The sequence below is a fragment of the Marmota monax genome, unplaced genomic scaffold (genome assembly GCF_021218885.2).
Source record: "Marmota monax isolate L192 unplaced genomic scaffold, Marmota_monax_Labrador192_F-V1.1 WCK01_AAM20220418_F8-fsc00400, whole genome shotgun sequence".
Classification (NCBI taxonomy): Eukaryota; Metazoa; Chordata; class Mammalia; order Rodentia; family Sciuridae; genus Marmota; species Marmota monax.
Window position 1 is genome coordinate 160,621 of NW_026692772.1, and position 17,731 is coordinate 178,351.

Below are 17,731 nucleotides of genomic sequence, written 5' to 3' on the forward strand. Positions count from 1 at the left end.
GGCAAATATGTTTTTCATGAGAAAAGGAGTATTCAAAGCCACACTTTCCTAGGCCTAATGGAGCGTAGTTGTGTCCAAAATTTGCAGTGATGTCACGCAAGTTTTATCTTGCATAAGCAGCAGTGAGGAAATCCCAGAATTAATAAGTCTGCTGGTACAGCTGTACCCTGGTTGAAAAGTTCAAACTCAGGACTGGACATTTTCCTGCGTTTTAGAGTTTGCATGAGTGACTGGCTCCCTCCACTCCACACTTCCAAAACACTTATAAATGTGTCCACTTAAGAAACGCAAACTTGTAAATGGGTGCCACCAGTGGTGATCTGGACTAGTAGGATTGTCTACGTGTGGCTTGATTTTGAGATAACCAGGAACTGGTTGACCTTTCAGATGTTGATGGAGGTGGGAAGAAGGAACTTGGAGAGTGGTCTCAGGAGGCAGAGGCTGGGGCCAGGGTGGTCTTCTGCTGGCGCCTGGTTACTGGCCCTGCTCTGGAGTCCACCTGAAGGCCCTTGCCCAGCTCCTCAGTCCTGCCAAGGTGTGGAGGACCTTGGCTTCAGGAAAGAGGAGCTGAACCTCCTGAGGGACACGTGTCGAATGCCAGGTGGAGACAGAGTGTCCTTCTTCGCCTGAGGGCCGTTCCCATGTGTCCCACGCTGGTGGCCCCTTTCGGCCTCTGGCTATCACTGCCCTGGCTTCCCACCTCTGTCCCTTCTTTCCTTCCGTTTCCCACGCGGGGAAGCAGGAGGCCGTGGGGTGGGCAGCTGCTGTCCTCTGACTTCACTTCCTGCACCCCGATGAGTGCCTGGGCTGGGGGTGCCAAGGTCTCTCGGTTTGTAGCTACATTTGCCCAAATTAGAGATTTTTAAAACTATGTTTCTAAGTAAAACAGAATCACTTGTCTACATGTGACAGATGCAATGATCTGTCTACAGGTCACGGATGGTCAGAGTCCGAGGGTTTTCCAGGAAGAGGAGTTGGCACTGCGGGTTCTCAGAGCCTGTGCTTTCGAGCCAGATGCTCCGAATTCCTTCCCTGTGAACAAGCCTCGCTCCAGGAGGCTGTTCCCCGAGGCTGGGTCTTCCTCCCGAGGCTGAAGCTGAGCGTGTGTGTAGCACCTCCTCAGGGGACAGTCTGGATGGCCAAGGAGCTGGCATGTAAGGCGTGTACGGAGTCCTCCTGGGCAGAGCTGTGCGGGCACGCACTGTCGTGCCTTGGTCCCCTCTCCACGTCCCATGTCAGTAAATGCAGGCAGACAAAGGCATCACCATGCTCCCGCTGTTCCAAGTTCCTCTGACTGAAAGATTCAGCTGGTTTCAGGCCAATGGAGAAGCCCTCCACGCCCCCTCTGAATCCATCGGTGTTGGCACCTCTGCAGGCGTCAGCCGGGAGAAGCGCAAGAGTGAGCCTCTGTCTCCCTCTCCACCGTCCTTTAACAAGCCCGCAGAGCCTCCTCGACAGCCCTTGACGATGCCCCGGGCTTTCCCTGCAGCTGACATGTCCTGCGGCTGCCTTCCAGGAGGGCAGAGAAGGCAGTGACCGCAGTTCACTGGGGAAGACGTGGGACGACACACTGACATCACCCATCAAGATGCCAATAAGGAACTGAACTGCTTCGTCAGATGCATAACAGCTGGGCACAGTGGCTCACGGGAAGATCCAGCGGCTGTGAGTGAAGGGAGAGCCAGGAGCCAGAGACGGGGAGCGAGAAGTGAGACAGAGACCAGGCAGAGACACACACGACAGTTTATTTGTCAGAGCTGGCAATAAAGGCCATCTCTCTAAAGCGGAGAGAGGCAAAACAGGCTTGAGTTCTGGGACTTTTATGGGGGCAGGCTCAGGAATCAGGGCCTAAGGCGGGTGGTTAGGGTTGAGTTGGTATCAGGGAGAGGTAAGTAACGAACGCCCTTGGGTGGGAAAGCGGAACTTTGTCCTTAAAATGGCGGCTGTCACTTAAGGTGGCCATCCAGATGCTAAGCAAGGGCCTTAGAGGAGTCAGAGGCAGGAGGAGCTCAAATTCAAGGCCAGGAACTTAGGGAGGCCCTCCCTCAAAGAATAAAAGGGGCTGGAGGTGTGGCTCAATGTTAGGGCACTTGCCTAGGTGGGTGAGCTCTGGGTTCAATCCTAGTACCATGCACACACAAAGACACAATAAGTAAGACTAAAACTTTTAAGAATAAAATAAGCAAAATATGACACAATAGAGACATATAAGTTTATCACAGATGCCAATGTTGTTATTTAAAAAATCCCAAAACTTATGTATAAATCAAGAAATATTTTTAAATGCATCCTAAGATGTTTTAAATTATTCAAGTTCTCTGCAGCGAGGCCAGGTACTAACACAACACTTGCTTGCTTTCTAAGGACATGCTTTTTGTAGCCATCGTTAAAGGTTTGTGCACTCTCAGTCCAGAGGATGAGAGTGACGTCCTCCCACGCTGCACGCGGGACACCTCTGCCGTACAGTGCTCTCCTGCCTCTCCCCTCCTCTCCCTCCTCTCCCACCTCGCCCCTCCCCTTCCCTCCCCTCCTCTCCCCGCCTGCAGGAAGCTCTCCAGGGACAGAGATGCTCATTTGCGGAGCACCATCACAAGCCCCCCAATGGATAAGGTTGGGCTACCCTGAAGCGCAGGTCCCTGTGCCCCCCAGACCTGCCCTTTTGGGCCGCATCAGGCCCCATGGCAGAGGGTCACTGCTTTGGGTTCGGACCCTGCTTGCTTACCATGTCTTTCCCTGGTGTTGCACCCCTGAGCTCCCAGACCCCAGGGCCGGGTGGAATTCAGGCGGCCCTCTCTCCCCTGCACACATTGCTGACTTGTGGGTAGATTAGTAGCACGTCATTTGTAATCCTCGTCTAAGGACGCCTGTGGAAAGTCGACCAACCGACACACTGGACCTGTGGAAGCTGGATTCTGAGCTCAGGATGGCCACTGGAAGGGAGGGGAGGAGGTCCCTGCAGCCGCTGGCTCCCAGACGTGGGAGTAAGTGCTACGTGAATTTAATGACCAATGAACTCTGGACAGCCTCTTCCAGCAGAGTGACCTGGTGACTCGAGGCAAGCTGGAGAACACAGAGTCAGAAGTCCAAGGAGGACATGAAAGACTTCATCCAGAGCCTGCCAGACTGGCCACCAGAAAGAGCCCACAGCCCTTACACGAGCAGTGAGAGGAGCTCCTTCCTTGTCCCCCCCAGCCCAGCGCCCTGGCCGGGTCTGCCTCTCCATTCTGCTTGGAAGACTGGGTTCGCACTAACTCATCAAATGAGGCAGACGAAGCTCTGGAAAGTTCCTCTGCCTCTGAGCCTTCTCTCAGAGAAGGCTGGGTGGTTCGACCCGGGTGAACATGAGTCATGAATGAATACGGCGAGTTCAGGGTTTCATAACCATTTTAATCATTCACTGCATCTGAGACTGGAATGCAGCACCACACAGGAAGGCCGCCGGCCGGGATGGCTCTCTGCTAGTGACACCTGCGGGTGGCTTGACAGAGAGGAGTGCAGGGACAGCCACTCTGCTGCGGAGGTCCTGTGGCACCCGCTGCCTGCTCACAGGTCCTCCGACTCTGGCACCGTGGTGTCCTCTGCAGACTCAGCAGCTACCACTATGGGGATATTCTCAGACACCCATCCCTTCGGAGTCCTGTTGAAGGACCGTCGGCCAGAAAGGGGGTTGGCAAAAGCCATGAACCTAGGATCTGTCAGCAGCAGTAGCTCAAAATCTGGAACTTTGAATTTCACCATTTTTGATGCCTTTTCAAATCCTCCAAATGGGGTGGCCACTCTGTGGGAAATGGAGAGAAAACCAAATAACAATTAATATTCAAAGTTAATAGGGAGCAGTTCACATTCTCAAGGTTGTGTCAGGATGGTCCTGCACTCTCAGTGCACAGTCTCCAGGCTTGGCCTGCCAGGCCAGCTTTCCTGGAAGGACCAGGTCTTTAGATGGAGCTGGGTACGCGCTGAGTTGTGAAGTACAGTAGCCCAGGCCTCTGCCTGAGCCCGTAGGAATGGTCCTTGCTGGTGCCATTGCTGGCAATGTCCCCTGTTTAAGGTCCCTCCTCCTGCCTTCTTCTGCTGGTCTACACCTGGGGTCCCTTGGAGCCACCCTCCCTTATCCCAATTCTGTAACCTAGATGGTCCCCCAACTTCCTACAGCTTCTTTTTTCAAGTACATGTTTGTTTGGGACATCTATGAATTACAAATTCTTTGAGGACAAGGAGCATGGCTTTTGCATCTTTCTGTCTTCATCTCAGAAACCTCCACATTCTCCCACTGCTCTCTCGGTAGCGTCCCGCTTCCTTCCCACACATTTCTAGTGGGTGGTGCTAATTTATTCATTCAGCAAGAGGCACGGTTCTAAGTGCTCAGTGGAATCAAAAGTCGGAGTCTTGGGTGGTAACCAAGGGCAGCCTGAGACAAGAAAGAAACTCAAACATGGCAGGGTGCCTCGCGGTGATGGAGCTGGGCGGACAATCACAATGGGCCCTGTGATCCTGGGCGCCGGCTTCCACGTTGTCGGGACTCCCTGTGGCCTTTCTAGTTAGTTCACATGCTCCTGTCACCAGATAGCACCTTTGAACACCTCAGGAAACCAGATGGGGACTGTGAACGTCCATTCTCCCAGAATGTGAGTAGGCATCAGGGAACTCTCCAGGGTGCACAGGAAGCACACGGACTTAGAACAGGGTCACGGCGTCAGATGGAGCCTGCCCCAGCTCCTGGGCACCATCAGGGCCACAGCTGTGAGCCAGAAACAATGGAAGTCGCCCTTCCTGGGCTGGAGGGAGAGCTTACAGAGCCAACGTCATCAAAGGCTGGAAAAGTGGTGAGAACGCAGCAGAGAGACCCTCGCCCACTCCCTGTCAGAACTTTAGTCTCTCTAAATGGAATGAGGTGGGCAGGGGTGAGGGACGGGCGAGGCCTAAGAGGAACCAAACAGGCTGGCCACAACCTTCTTCAACACATGAAATCCTGAACCAGAGGGGCGCAGTGCTGGCTGCGTGCTGAGGAGAAAGGGCTATGCCTAGGGAGGCCGAGGCAGGAGGGTGGCAAGTTCAAGGCCAGCCCTGCCATTTGGCGAGGTCCTGTCTCAAAAAATGGAAATAAAAATGGGTGGGGATGTGGTCCCCGGTAGGGTTTACCTGGTTGAACCCCAAAAGAAGAGAGAAAAGGCTGACCCGGGATCATCCACGTGCCAAGGGCTTCTCTCCTGAGGGGAGAAGGTGTGGACTCTGTTTCGGGAGACGGGCAGATTGGAGGCGAGAGAGTGTTCCGGCCTGGCGGGCAGTGCCCGGGCCTGCGCTCCTCGATTCAGGGAGAGACAGTTGGCAGAGCCACGCCTTCCCGCAGCCACGCTTAGCCCGTGGGGAGACAGCGATGGTCCCAGGCAGCATGGGGGCCTCAGCAGCCCAGCGGGGTTGGAGAGAAGCCAGGTCAGGGCTGCCCAGGGATGGTAGAACTGGGCAGGAGGAGGAGGGGGCTCAGAGGGGCTGTTGGACCACAGAGATGGAGAAGCAGGGGTGAGCGGAATGGGGCGTCAGTGAAGGAAACGGTACACGGCAGCAAGGGATCGCGGTGGCCGGGGGAGTCCTGATGTCGAGGTGACAGTGACAATGGCAACTGTGCAGCTAGCAGGGAACCTCCGCCCACACACCCTGGTCCGCTGGCATCTCTCTCCCTGCTGAAGAGCAGTGCTGTGTGTCTGTGCACCTGTCAGGATGCCTGTCCTACGGCTTCCCAGCGACGTCGCCGGCTGGTCTGCCACCCCCGGCTGCGGCTCTATTTCAGCAGCGTCTCATTGTTCTGGAAATGAGGGAGACGGACTTGGAAAGCACCCTGAGGAACCAGACTGGCCTTGAGGCGCTTTGATAATCGGCTCCGGAGGAAGCGATGAGAGCAAATGTTTGCCCAGCGGATACCACGTGCCAGAGGCCCGCTAACGGCTTCTCGAGCTTTTGGCTCACCCTGGGCTCCTGCTGGGGTGCGTCGTCTGGGGTGGGCTCTGAGACCCCGTTCTAGCTGTTGCTGAGGGCTCTTGGTGGCCAGGAGAACAGAGGCAGGTGGGTGATGGTCCCCCTGGAGCAGCCGCAGCCTGCTCTGTCAGTGAGGAAAGGCGACTGACTTGAAGCCTGGGTCAGGACCAGCTACGAAGTGTTAGGGACCATCAGGGACCATCAGGGACCGCAGCAGAACGAGAGCTGTGCAAGCCGGGCCCAGCAGTGCCCCTGCGGTGCAGCCCCTGCTGGCCCCCAGCACAGGAGGCTGCAGCCAGCACCTCCAGATTCAAGCTGATTCCATGGCCTGAGATGACATGTCACTAAAAATGACACGGAAGCCATGCAGCAGGAATGTCTGGCATTGGGAACTCCCGGCAGCACCCTGCTGGGTTGAGACCGCCCACTACATGGGGCTTCCTACCCAGCTCTGTCTGAGGGCAGCACTGCACCAGAGACCAGGTGGCCCGCTGGAGCCACACAGCCACACAGTCTCTGGGAGATGGGTGTGGCTGGCCAAGATGCCAATCAACCTGTGAGCGCAAGGCAGCCGGAAGCAAGGCCCCGCCCACTGAAAGCTCGTCCCTGCCTCCGATGTCCTCCAGTACAGACCAGAGCCACCTTCGTTGTTGTGCTGCAGCTCCTTTGAGGACTGGAAGATGTGTCAAGCGCTCCTCTTGTCTAACTTCTAGCTTTGTCTCTATTTTTCACTATTTCAACTTTCTGTTTCTTAGGCGGCTCACACCTCCTGAGCAGGAATCTACCCTGGCGGGGTGCTGGCCCCCCGCAATAGATCATGTGCTCATTGATGCCAGATAGACTTCACTGATTGCCCCTGATCTTCTGCATTAGAGGAGAAAAGTTCCTGTGCACCCAACCCATGACCCTTCCTTCCTAACAGCCCCTTTCTGTTTTTCCTGCAGGCTTGGGGGTGACTTTCTTTCCTGTAAATGACAGTGCTCCCATGTCCCATCGCCACCTCCTGCCAGACCGGCAATGCTGCTGTTTACACAGCGGGCTTTCTCTTTTCTTTGGCACCACTGAGGCCATGTCCTGTTTGAATTTCACTGCCCTCCACACACACGTTAAAGAAAGTCCACCAGCAGAGATGCTCAGCCTTCCACAGAGAGACTCATTGTGAGATTTTTAAGATCTGTGAAAATAATTTTAAGTTTCAGGCCAAGTTAATGAAGCAAAATTTTCCATGGAAAGATCTGAAATGTTCTCCTGAAAGATGATGGGCCAGCCCTGTAATTCCCTGAACATTAACTCTTCTAACGCAGGCTTGCCTGACGGACTGGCTCTGGGTCATCAGGTGGCAGGGAACAAGCCAGTCGACTTCAGATCCACAGCCAATAGACGCTTCCTTGTTTCTTTGGACTGATGGGACTCCACTTGCAAAAATGAATTGTGCTCACATACAAAACCCCCATAATCACTAATTATTCTGTAAGGCAAATGGTTGCATAAAATCTAAAATAAACTCTTCTACAAAGTGGCTAAAGCCATACTTTATTTAAAGTTTTCTTAATCCCTGATTGTAGGATTTATGCTGTAGAGGAGAACATGGAGATCATCAGAGGTGGAGGGCCACATTCTGGCCGTACACAAAGTGGGGAAGCCCCTTGCTCCCAGTTCACCTTTTCTCATGTTACATGGGTTTGACTTAGAATAAAACTTGAATGTCCTTTAAGGGAGCCCCGGAGCACAAGGTTGAGTTCAACACTCACCCCTCGTTGCACTTGGAAGCCAGGTTGCATGCAGCCACCCTCGCTGCCTTGTGTATGGCTGGGGCTGCCAGCCGTGCCCTCTCACTCTCCCCGGGGACTATCTGGAAATGGCATGTTTCTCACTCTCCCTCTCTCTTTCTATCTGTTGATCCTCTTTGTTTTTTATAAAAATGAAAAAATGCAGCAGAATAAAATCTTAAAGTACTAACATGTTGAATTATCTAAAGATCAGAAGAGAAGATGCTTATGCCATGTTACCTTGACCATATGTGCAACATCACGTCAGAAACTAAGTCTTGGCCCGGGTGATTTTCCCATGGTCTTGAGTGGTTAGATGAGCGCTGTTGCCCGAGGATAGGGTCAGCCCCCTGGGCACCTGGAGAGCGTTCTGACCTTGGGTGACTGGGCTGAGCCCTGGACTGTCAGGGTGCTTGGGGCACAGCGAGTGCACCAAGGCTCAGACGTCTTCTGGGGCTATTTTTCTTTCTGAAATAAAGCAGTACTGAAGCCCAGAGGTGTAAAGAAAGCAGAAGTCACTGGAGACGGTCAGGGAGCACTGCCTGCTGTCCGATGGCCCATGGCTGGCCTGTGACAGCTGACGCCTGGGCTCTGCTGAATGCCCTCACCAGCTGCCATGATCTGCCAGTGACTCTTTGGATTTCCTGTGGATGTGCTCGGGTCCCTTGCCACAGGGCAGTTTCATTTTCCCATTCCTCCTGTTGGTGATACTCTTGCCCAGCGGTCTAGGAGGGACAGCAAACACAACTTTTTGAGACATGTGTGTGTTTGCTTGGTTTAGACTTTTGCCCCTGGAGGTCATTTCCACTGGGTGTGAATTACCAGCTGTGGCTCTTTGGTGACTGTGCAGTGCTCTCCTCTCTCTTCTGGGCGGAAGGCAGCCATCCTGTTTTTTCCTGTGCATTGGGAGTCAATGGGTCATTTGTTCCCTGACTCTGGGAGCCCCCATTGGCCTGGGTTTGCCCTTCTTGAGGTGCAGCCCTTCTTGGGGTGTAGCACTTTCTGGTATGTAGTACTTGCTGGTAGGTGGTACTTCCTGGTGTGTGTACCTTTTGTAGGGCTTCTTGGTGTGAATAGTTCTCGGGTGGGTAGTACCTTTTGGTATGAAGCACTTCCTGGTGTGCAGGACTTCCTGGCGTCTTTACTTCTTGGCATGTTTATTTCCTGGTAGGTGGTACTTCCTGCTGTATAGTGCCTCTTGGGATGCAGTACCTCTTGGTATGCAGTACCTGTGGGGATGCAGTACTTCCTGTGTGGAATACTGTTCTGATGTGGATATGAGGTATCTTCCAAAATCTCATGTGTGAGACAATTCAAGAATTTTGGAGGTGAAAAGATTAGATTATGAAAGCTATCACCTAATTGGTGATTAAGGCACGGATATGAATTAAATGGGTGGTGATTAAGGCAGACAGGGTGTCTCTGGAAGAGGCAGGTCACTGGAGATGTACCTGTGGTGAGCCGAGCTCCTTGTCCACTACATGGTGGCCGTGACCTCCGCTGCTTTCCTCCTCCAAGCCCTTCCACCACGACGCTCCGCCTCACCTCGGGCCCAGAGCCATGGCTTTGGCCAACGATGGACCAAACCTCGGACACTCTGAGCCAAAATAGACTTCTCCTCCTCTTGTGCTGTTCTTGTCAGGTCTTTAGGACACAGGGACAAAGTTGACACCAAAATCAGTACCAAGAAGTGGGGTCACTGCTGTGACTGACCTGACAGCATGGTTCAGAAGCCTTTGGAGCTAGTTCTCAGGGATAGGAATTCTGAGAAGTCTAGAGATCCAAGCTGGAAAAGCTCTGGAATGTTGTGGGCGGGGCTTAATGGGCGATGCTGGTGAAGCTCAGAAGACCAGGATGTTGAGGGTAAGTCTGGGACCGTGAGGTTCCAGAGCAGGAGGAGGACTCTGTGGAAACTAGAGGGCATTTGTGTCATGTTCTGGCCGAGAAGTTGTCGACATTTGCCATATCCTGAGAATTTCTGTGAGGCTGAATGTCAAGGTGATCTACTAACGAATCTGGTGGAGGAAATTCCAACAGCAGAGTGTTGAGGCAGTTGCATGAATATTTCAACAAATTTCCTGTGACATCAGGAACAGAAAACCAAGCAGAGGGATTTGAAAAATGCAGTTTGGCTGGAAAAGTGTAAAACTGGGACTAAGGAAATTATAGCCATTAAAGACAGATATTATAGTCATGCAAAAAAACACTGAACACTTCACCCAAAGACAGTCAGAAAGATGACTTGAGGCATCTCAGGAGTGGGCATCTACTCAGGTGTGAAAGTAAAAATTCCCTCAGGAAGAGAACAGTGGGACACCTGCTTGCACAGGGGGCTGGAAGTTGTTCACTGTGCTCAGCCACCAGGCACTTAGAGGCTGCTGCAGCCATGGTCCCAGAGGCTTGGCTACGGCTTGAGATGGCAGCCACCATGAGGTGCTGGTTCTGCAGGAATGCAAGAAGCTGGAGTTAGGGGGTCATGGAGTCTTCCCCCAAGATTTGAAAGGCCAGGGAGGCCAGGAAAAGTATGGCAGGGTTGGAGTCCCTGTGGGAAGCCCTAAGAGGGCAAACAGTGAAGATTGAGAAGGAAGCCAAAGCCACAGTGGAGACCCCAAGATTAAGAAATGCCAGTAATGTGGGATGTCTGCCAGGGAAAGCTGCAGGAACTGAGCACAGACAACCAAGAGGCTGTGACCAGCAAAGCCACAGGGCAGGACGTCACAAGGCCCCGGGACATGGAGCCACAGGACTTGTTTGCCCAGTGGATTTTGGTTTTGCTTTGTCCCCATCCCTCCTTTCTATGCCCTCTCCTTTGTCGTGGAACAGAAGTGTTTACTCTGTCGCTATATATCAGATGTACATAACTGGCTTTCGATATTCACTTTCCTAGCTAAGAGTTTGCCATGAGTCTCTGCTGAGATTGTAGACTTGGACTTTTAGGCGATGCTGGAACTGTCAGGATGGTGGGGACTCTTGAACCTGGACTCGATGTATTTTGCATTATGAGAGAGAGATAAGCTTTTGAAGCCAGGATCAGAATACTAAGGTTTAGATATGAGGAGTCCCCCAAAAGCTCATCTGTGAGACAATGCAAAACTTTCAGAGGTGAAATGATAGTTTACATGAGAGCTGAAACCTACTCAGTGGACCGACTGGGAGGCAGAGCAGGCCGGCATGGTGTGCTGGGGAGAAGTGGGCCACTAGGGAATGTGCCTCTGGGGCTATACTTTGTCCCAGGTGAGTGGAGCTCTGCTTCCTGGTGGCCATGTCCTTCCCGGTGGCCATGTGCTTTCTTCCTCTGTGCCCTTCCACCACGATGCTCTCCTTCTCCTTAGGCCCAGAGCTGTGGAGTGGCAAGCTGTGGACTGAGCCTCTGAAACCATGAGCCCAATACACTTCTCCTTCTTCAGGTTGTGCTCAGGTCTTTTGGTTGTAGCAATGCAAAGCTGACTAAAACAATAGTTCTTGGTACGTAAGAACTCTTGAAGTACAGCACTTCCTGAGGTGGAGCTCTTCCTGGTGTGCGGCACCACTTGTGCTGTACCTCTTGGTGTGTGGCACCTCTTGGTGTGTGGCACCTCTTGGTGAGTGGCACCTCTTGGTGTGTGGCACCTCTTGGTGAGTGGCACCTCTTGGTGTGTGGCACCTCTTGGTGTGTGGCACCTCTTGGTGAGTGGCACCTCTTGGTGTGTGGCACCTCTTGGTGTGCGGTACCACTGGTGTGCTGTACCACTGGTGTGCTGTACCTCTTGGTGTGCGGTACCTCTTGGTGAGTGGTACCACTGGTGTGCTGTACCTCTTGGTGTGTGGCACCTCTTGGTGAGTGGCACCTCTTGGTGAGTGGCACCTCTTGGTGAGTGGCACCTCTTGGTGTGTGGCACCTCTTGGTGAGTGGCACCTCTTGGTGTGTGGCACCTCTTGGTGTGTGGCACCTCTTGGTGTGCGGTACCACTGGTGTGCTGTACCTCTTGGTGTGCGGTACCTCTTGGTGAGTGGTACCACTGGTGTGCTGTACCTCTTGGTGTGCGGTACCACTGGTGTGCTGTACCTCTTGGTGTGCTGTACCTCTTGATGTGTGGTACCACTGGTGTGCTGTACCTTTTGGTGTGCTGTACCTCTTGATGTGTGCTACTTCTTATATACACTACCTCTTGAACCTAAGGCTAGAAGCTTTTTGTCAACTTTGGAAACTTCTTGTCTGCTAATTCTCCCTCTCCTTCTGGAGTCGCAGTCACACACACCATCTGTGTTGTTACTGCTCTGTGTGTCTGCTGCTGCCTAGCTGCCTTTTGAATCCTGTTCTATGTTCAGAACATTTTCCTGTATCATGGTACCAGTGCAGCCCTTAGCCGCAGCTAGTCCGCTATTCAATCCAGGCACTGAGCTTTAAAGCATCTCTATCATTCTGTCCAACAAGTGCAGAAGCCTCGTAAACACACTCGGCATGTGTGAAATGAACAGCCTGGAAGTTGTGCACACATGCGCAGCTTCCACAGCCTGAGGTGTCCCTGCTCGATCACAACCCCTCCACTCCTGGCCGTGGTCAGTGTTTTGAGCTTCATGGTAACATAGACTTATATGATATTTCTAAAATTGGAATGAAACAAGTCATTCCAAAAGAACCAACTCTGTGATTCCTCACAAAGAAAGGACTGAGCATGTGAAAATCACAGTCAGAAAGCAGGATGCGGCTACAGGACCAGGGGTGGGGGGAGCTGTCATTCATGGTGTGGATTCAGGTTTTGGGGGAGGGAGCACCTGGGGATGTGGTGGTCCTGGCAGCAAGCCAGGCTGAACGTGGTCAGTACTGCCGACTGTGCACTTAGGAAGGGTTAAGAAGGTAAGATGAGAGTGTGTTTTGCCACAGTAAAGAAGACGAAGGAAAAGCCAGTAGAGAGGAGAGGACTTGAGTCTGTGTTCCATCCTGCTTCCTGCTGTGAGGGCCCTGGATCTAGAGGAGGACCAGGGCCAGCCTGGGGGTGTGCAGGGCAGCCTCAGTCCTGGCTCTGGGGCCTCCTCTCCAGGGTGAGGGACCTGCAGGACTTCCAGAAGGACGCGCCAATGTCCTGGCTCCCCTCCTGCAGCCCCAGAAGGATGATGTGGAAGGTGTGCTCTGTTGGTACCCAGGATGTTACCCAGCAGTCCTCCAGGGCCTGGGGTTCACATCTGTATTTCCTGTCCTCCAGGATGTTACCCAGCAGTCCTCCAGGGCCTGGGTTCATGTCTCACTTCCTGTCCTCTAGGATGTTACCCAGCAGTCCTCCAGGGCCTGGGGTTCACATCTGTACTTCCTGTCCTCCAGGATGTTACCCAGCAGTCCTCCAGGGCCTGGGTTCATGTCTCACTTCCTGTCCTCTAGGATGTTAACCAGCAGTCCTCCAGGGCCTGGGGTTCACATCTGTACTTCCTGTCCTCCAGGATGTTACCCACAGTCCTCCAGGGCCTGGGTTCATGTCTCACTTCCTGTCCTCCAGGATGTTACCCAGCAGTCCTCCAGGGCCTGGGGTTCACATCTGTAGTTCCTGTCCTCCAGGATGTTACCCAGCAGTCCTCCAGGGCCTGGGGTTCACGTCTGTACTTCCTGTCCTCCAGGATGTTACCCAGCAGTCCTCCAGGGCCTGGGTTCATGTCTCACTTCCTGTCCTCCAGGATGTTACCCACAGTTCTCCAGGGCCTGGGTTCATGTCTCACTTCCTGTCCTCCAGGATGTTACCCAGCAGTCCTCCAGGGCCTGGGGTTCACGTCTGTACTTCCTGTCCTCCAGGATGTTACCCACAGTTCTCCAGGGCCTGGGGTTCACATCTGTACTTCCTGTCCTCCAGGATGTTACCCAGCAGTCCTCCAGGGCCTGGGGTTCACATCTGTACTTCCTGTCCTCCAGGATGTTACCCAGCAGTCCTCCAGGGCCTGGGGTTCACATCTGTACTTCCTGTCCTCTAGGATGTTACCCAGCAGTCCTCCAGGGCCTGGGGTTCACATCTGCACTTCCTGTCCTCCAGGATACCCAGAGTTCTCCAAGGCCTGGGGTTCATGTCTGCATTTCCTGTCCTCCAGGATGTTACCCACAGTCCTCCAGGGCCTGGGGTTCACATCTGCACTTCCTGTCCTCCAAGATACCCACCGTCCTCCAGGGCTGGGTTCATGTCTGCACTTCCTGTCCTCCAGGATGTTACCCAGCAGTTCTCCAGGGCCTGGGGTTCCTGTCTGCACTTCCTGTCCTCCAGGACCTTGGTATTCCAGACCCTCTTCCCTGGTAGCCTTTCAATCGTTTAAAAAATTTTGCACAACGTTTCTAGTTGTTTTATGACGTTCTCCTGCGGCTGGAAAGGAAGTCCTACCTGTGGTGTATTCTCCCTCCCAGCAAGCCTTTACTGCAGAGGTGGTCTGCTTTGCTAGATGGTGAGCAGTGCACAGCCTGGAGCTCCTAGCACCTCATGAGCGTGCCGTGGGTGCAGCTTACATTCTGGCTTTTCTTGTGGGGTGAGTTGGAGTGTCAGAGGTAGCTTACTCTAAGGTGAATGTCATGTGACCAAAGACTGGATTGTAACAATTCAAATATCCACCATCTCATGGGAATTACGAGGAAAGAACCATGGAAAACGGTCGCCACTATGCACACCGCTCCTACAGAAGGGACGTGTCCCCGCAGCACTGGTTTTGGTTTGTGTGTGTGCTGCAATCCTGGGCGGTTAGGTTTATGGGTGACCTTTCATCTGGCCTAAAGCCTGCAAGAAAATCAATTGGAGCCTGCAGTTACATGGGAGCTCTCCCAACCCCACGAGTTATTTCTGAAAATTCAAACAGCATTGTCATTTGAAGCAACACGTAAACTACCACCAATCTGTTAATAAAATAACACTTTTAAAGTGTGAGTGGTGATCTTGATTTCTAACAAGGCAAATTCCAGAATCATTTCTTACTAACCTTAGAAGACACCCAATATTTCTCCATAGATTCTCTTCTTAATACAAAGGCCCTTTTCCCCAGAGACATGGGTGGTGTGATGGTGAGGTCTTGGTGTCTGGTGTGCCCACTGTGCTGGGCCTAGGCTCACCTGTTAAAGCTCCTGTAGTCCTGCAGCTGGGCCTTGCCCTCGGGCTGGAAGAATCTGGGGTGTAGTGCCTCCAGCAGCTCAGGGTCGCTGCCAATGGCCTGCTCCCAGGGAGACTGGTAGTACTTGGGCACGGCCGTGGTGTTGAACCTCTCAGGAGGGATCTCCTTCAGTGGTCCAGAATAGCCTGGGGAGAGCAAGCACAAGGAGCTGGTGCCCGGGGCTCAGCCCCTGCTGGGCCTCCCCTGCGGCTTCTCATGCCCGGGTGAAGTCGGGAGGAGGTTGTCCTCTCGTGGTGCCTCGGAAAGCAGCAGTCTGATGCGCTAGACGTGGGATGCTCCTTCAGGCTGTTGGAGCTGTGCCCCTTCCGTCAACTTGCAGTGGACCTTAGACCCTACCAATATCTAAAAATGGGGTCTAGGGAAGTGTAGTGAGGACAGAGTCCCTCCTCCCCCAGTGGACCCTGGAGGTGACCTGTCTCGCCACCTGGGCAGTGCAGAAGCTGCAGGAAGGTGGGCCCCTCTCCTCACCCTGGGCGCAAGTCCCTGCTCTACCTTGGTTCTCCAGGGTCTCACCCCCTGTTCTGTGTCTGGCCTTCACCACCCTGACTCGTGCCTCCCCCAAAGCTACAAGTGTTCTGCAAGTACCATTTCAGAGCCACCAAGGCCACTGTGAGGCCACCGAGGGCACACCTGCCTCCTGGGCTCAGCTGGCTGCTTGGGTCTGCACCTGCCCCACCCAGCCCTGCCCTCAGGTTCTGCCTCCCCAGTTGGTGGCTCTGCTACGGGCTTCCCGAGGCTCCTCCCGAGCCCTGAGGTGTCTTGCTTGTCTCCATGTTCCCTGGCTCTGAGACAGCAGCCTCCTCTGCTCACCTTTCCTTGGAGGAACCGCCCTAGTCATCACCTGTGAGGGGCCACTCGGGAAGGCTCCAGCCCCCCCCCTCCCCCGGGCTCGGTGGCGCCCAGAGCTCCTCCTCAGACTATCCACACTGTCTGAAGGAATCCATCTACACTCATGGCCTTTATTGACCCTCAGATGGACGATCCCAGCTTTGCTTTTGATCTCCAAGCTGCTCTGTTTCTCCAAATGAATGTTTCATGGTGCCCTGACCTGACCATGGGTCTGGACCCCAGGCAGCCATTTCTAGATCCGTCATCCGAGAAAATGTGAGTACTGCCCGCAGACGCCACTACAGTGTCACCCTGAACATCCTCATCCTCGGCAGATCACTACCCACTGCACAAAAACAGTGGCCCTCAAATGATTTGCACTTGTGAATCACCTGGGCACTGTTTAAAATGTAGGTGGGGTGCAGGTACAGCCCGGGGCTGGGCACTTGCTGGGCACACAGGAGGCCTGGGTTCCATCCCAGCACCGCAGTAAATAAGTAAATGCCATGCCGGTGACTGGCTCTGTCCCCCAGGCCCCTGGCTTCAGGAGGTCTCAGGTACAGCCCACGCGTGTCCAGCAAACACCCATCAGATCTGATGCCGTAGTCTGTGGACAGAACAGTGAGTGCCTTTCCCTCTCCTGTCCACTTCCTGTCCTGATGCCCAGCTCAGGCCATCTGTTTCTTGCCAGGGCTCTTGGGACAACCTTCACACGGCTGCTCCACTCTTGGCCCTCTCTCTGCAGGCCACCTCACCCAGCTGCCTGGGTGCCCTTCAGAAGCCCAGGTCTGAGCCTCCCCGCTTCCTGCCTGGCCGCCTGGTCTGCTGCCGCTCTCTCCTCCTCGCACGCCCCTGCGCTGCAGCCCTCTGCCAGCCCTTGGGTCAGTTGTGCCCCCCTGGAAGGTCCTGCCTAATTCTTGTCATGTGCACGCTCCTCTTTGGGGTCTGGCTGAGGCCACCTCTCCTCTGTGGCCACCCCTGTTTCCCAGGGAAGCCGTCTCCCTCCCTGCCTTCACTGGCCACCACCTCAGTGCTGTGTCCTCCCTTCCTGGGTCACCTGAGGGGGGGCCTTGAGGTGCAGCGTTAGGTTTATGAGGCCTGGGCCTTCCTCGCAGACCCCGCCCAACCCGTGCTGTACTTCTGCACACTTTGTCCCTGTTAACACAGCGATCCTGTGACTGTGACCCTAGTGTACAGTCACCTTGAGTTTCATTTTCCTCCAACTGTGTGCAGACACTTCTGAAGATGTCTACCTCAGGCTCATATTCATTGTGAGGGCTTCCTAATGATCTACTGAATTAAGGGACCACAATTCATGTAATATTTTCCCATTTTTGAACATTCAGGATTTTCCAGGGTTTTTTAAATAGGAACAATTAATAACTTTTTCATTTTTGGCATGCTAAATTATTTATAGGAAATGTGCATATGTCTATCCTCTCAGTAATGTTACAATTCAGCAACACTACATATGTGTGTGCATGTATATAGTGTATATAAACATTTATGTATGTGTGTATATTTATGCACATATGCGTATATATACATATATGTGTGTATATGAAATGTTTCTTATTTGTTTTTTAAGCACATTTCTAATATAATTGATTTCAAATAAAGACATTTTAGCTCTACAGTATCGTGGCATTATAGTACTCTATTGATTGAGAAACACTGGCTTTTGGATGCATAGTTGGTTAACCAATAAAAACTACTTTTCTGAGTTGGATTAAGCTATAGTTTGCTTCCTGAAGTTGCGATTTCAACTCACCAGCCAACAAGTCAGCCTCTCGTCTTCCTGCTTCATAACCAACTCCCCAGCCCCTCTGAACTTGCCCTCTCCCTGCTCTGTTTTCACAGACATTTTCTAGAGGTTAATAAGTGGATACTTAGCTTTAAGTAGGTACAGGAACTTGCACTTTCAATTCCTGTCCTTGGTGTGTGTCCACGTGTACATGTAACCCGTTCCTGATGGTAGTGGGACACACACACGGTGGGGACCTTTGTGCAGACTGCATGCATTATGGATGTGCCCCTGTCCCCAAGGTCTGCTG

General features: G+C 53.1%; 1 protein-coding gene across 2 annotated transcripts in view; it reads right to left on the minus strand.

Annotated features, from left to right (window-relative positions):
• Nucleotides 1-3,366: 3,366 nt before the first annotated feature.
• Myoz2 (myozenin 2) overlaps nucleotides 3,367-17,731 on the minus strand; it is a 32,505-nt gene continuing 18,140 nt past the window's right edge. For both annotated transcript variants that reach the window (XM_046447123.2, XM_046447125.2), the window contains 2 exons: nucleotides 14,791-14,974; nucleotides 3,367-3,778 (listed from right to left, as the gene is read on the minus strand). In XM_046447123.2, the coding sequence (XP_046303079.1) occupies nucleotides 3,544-3,778; nucleotides 14,791-14,974 (419 nt within the window). In that variant the 3' untranslated portion in view covers nucleotides 3,367-3,543. The remainder of the gene's footprint in view (nucleotides 3,779-14,790; nucleotides 14,975-17,731) is intronic.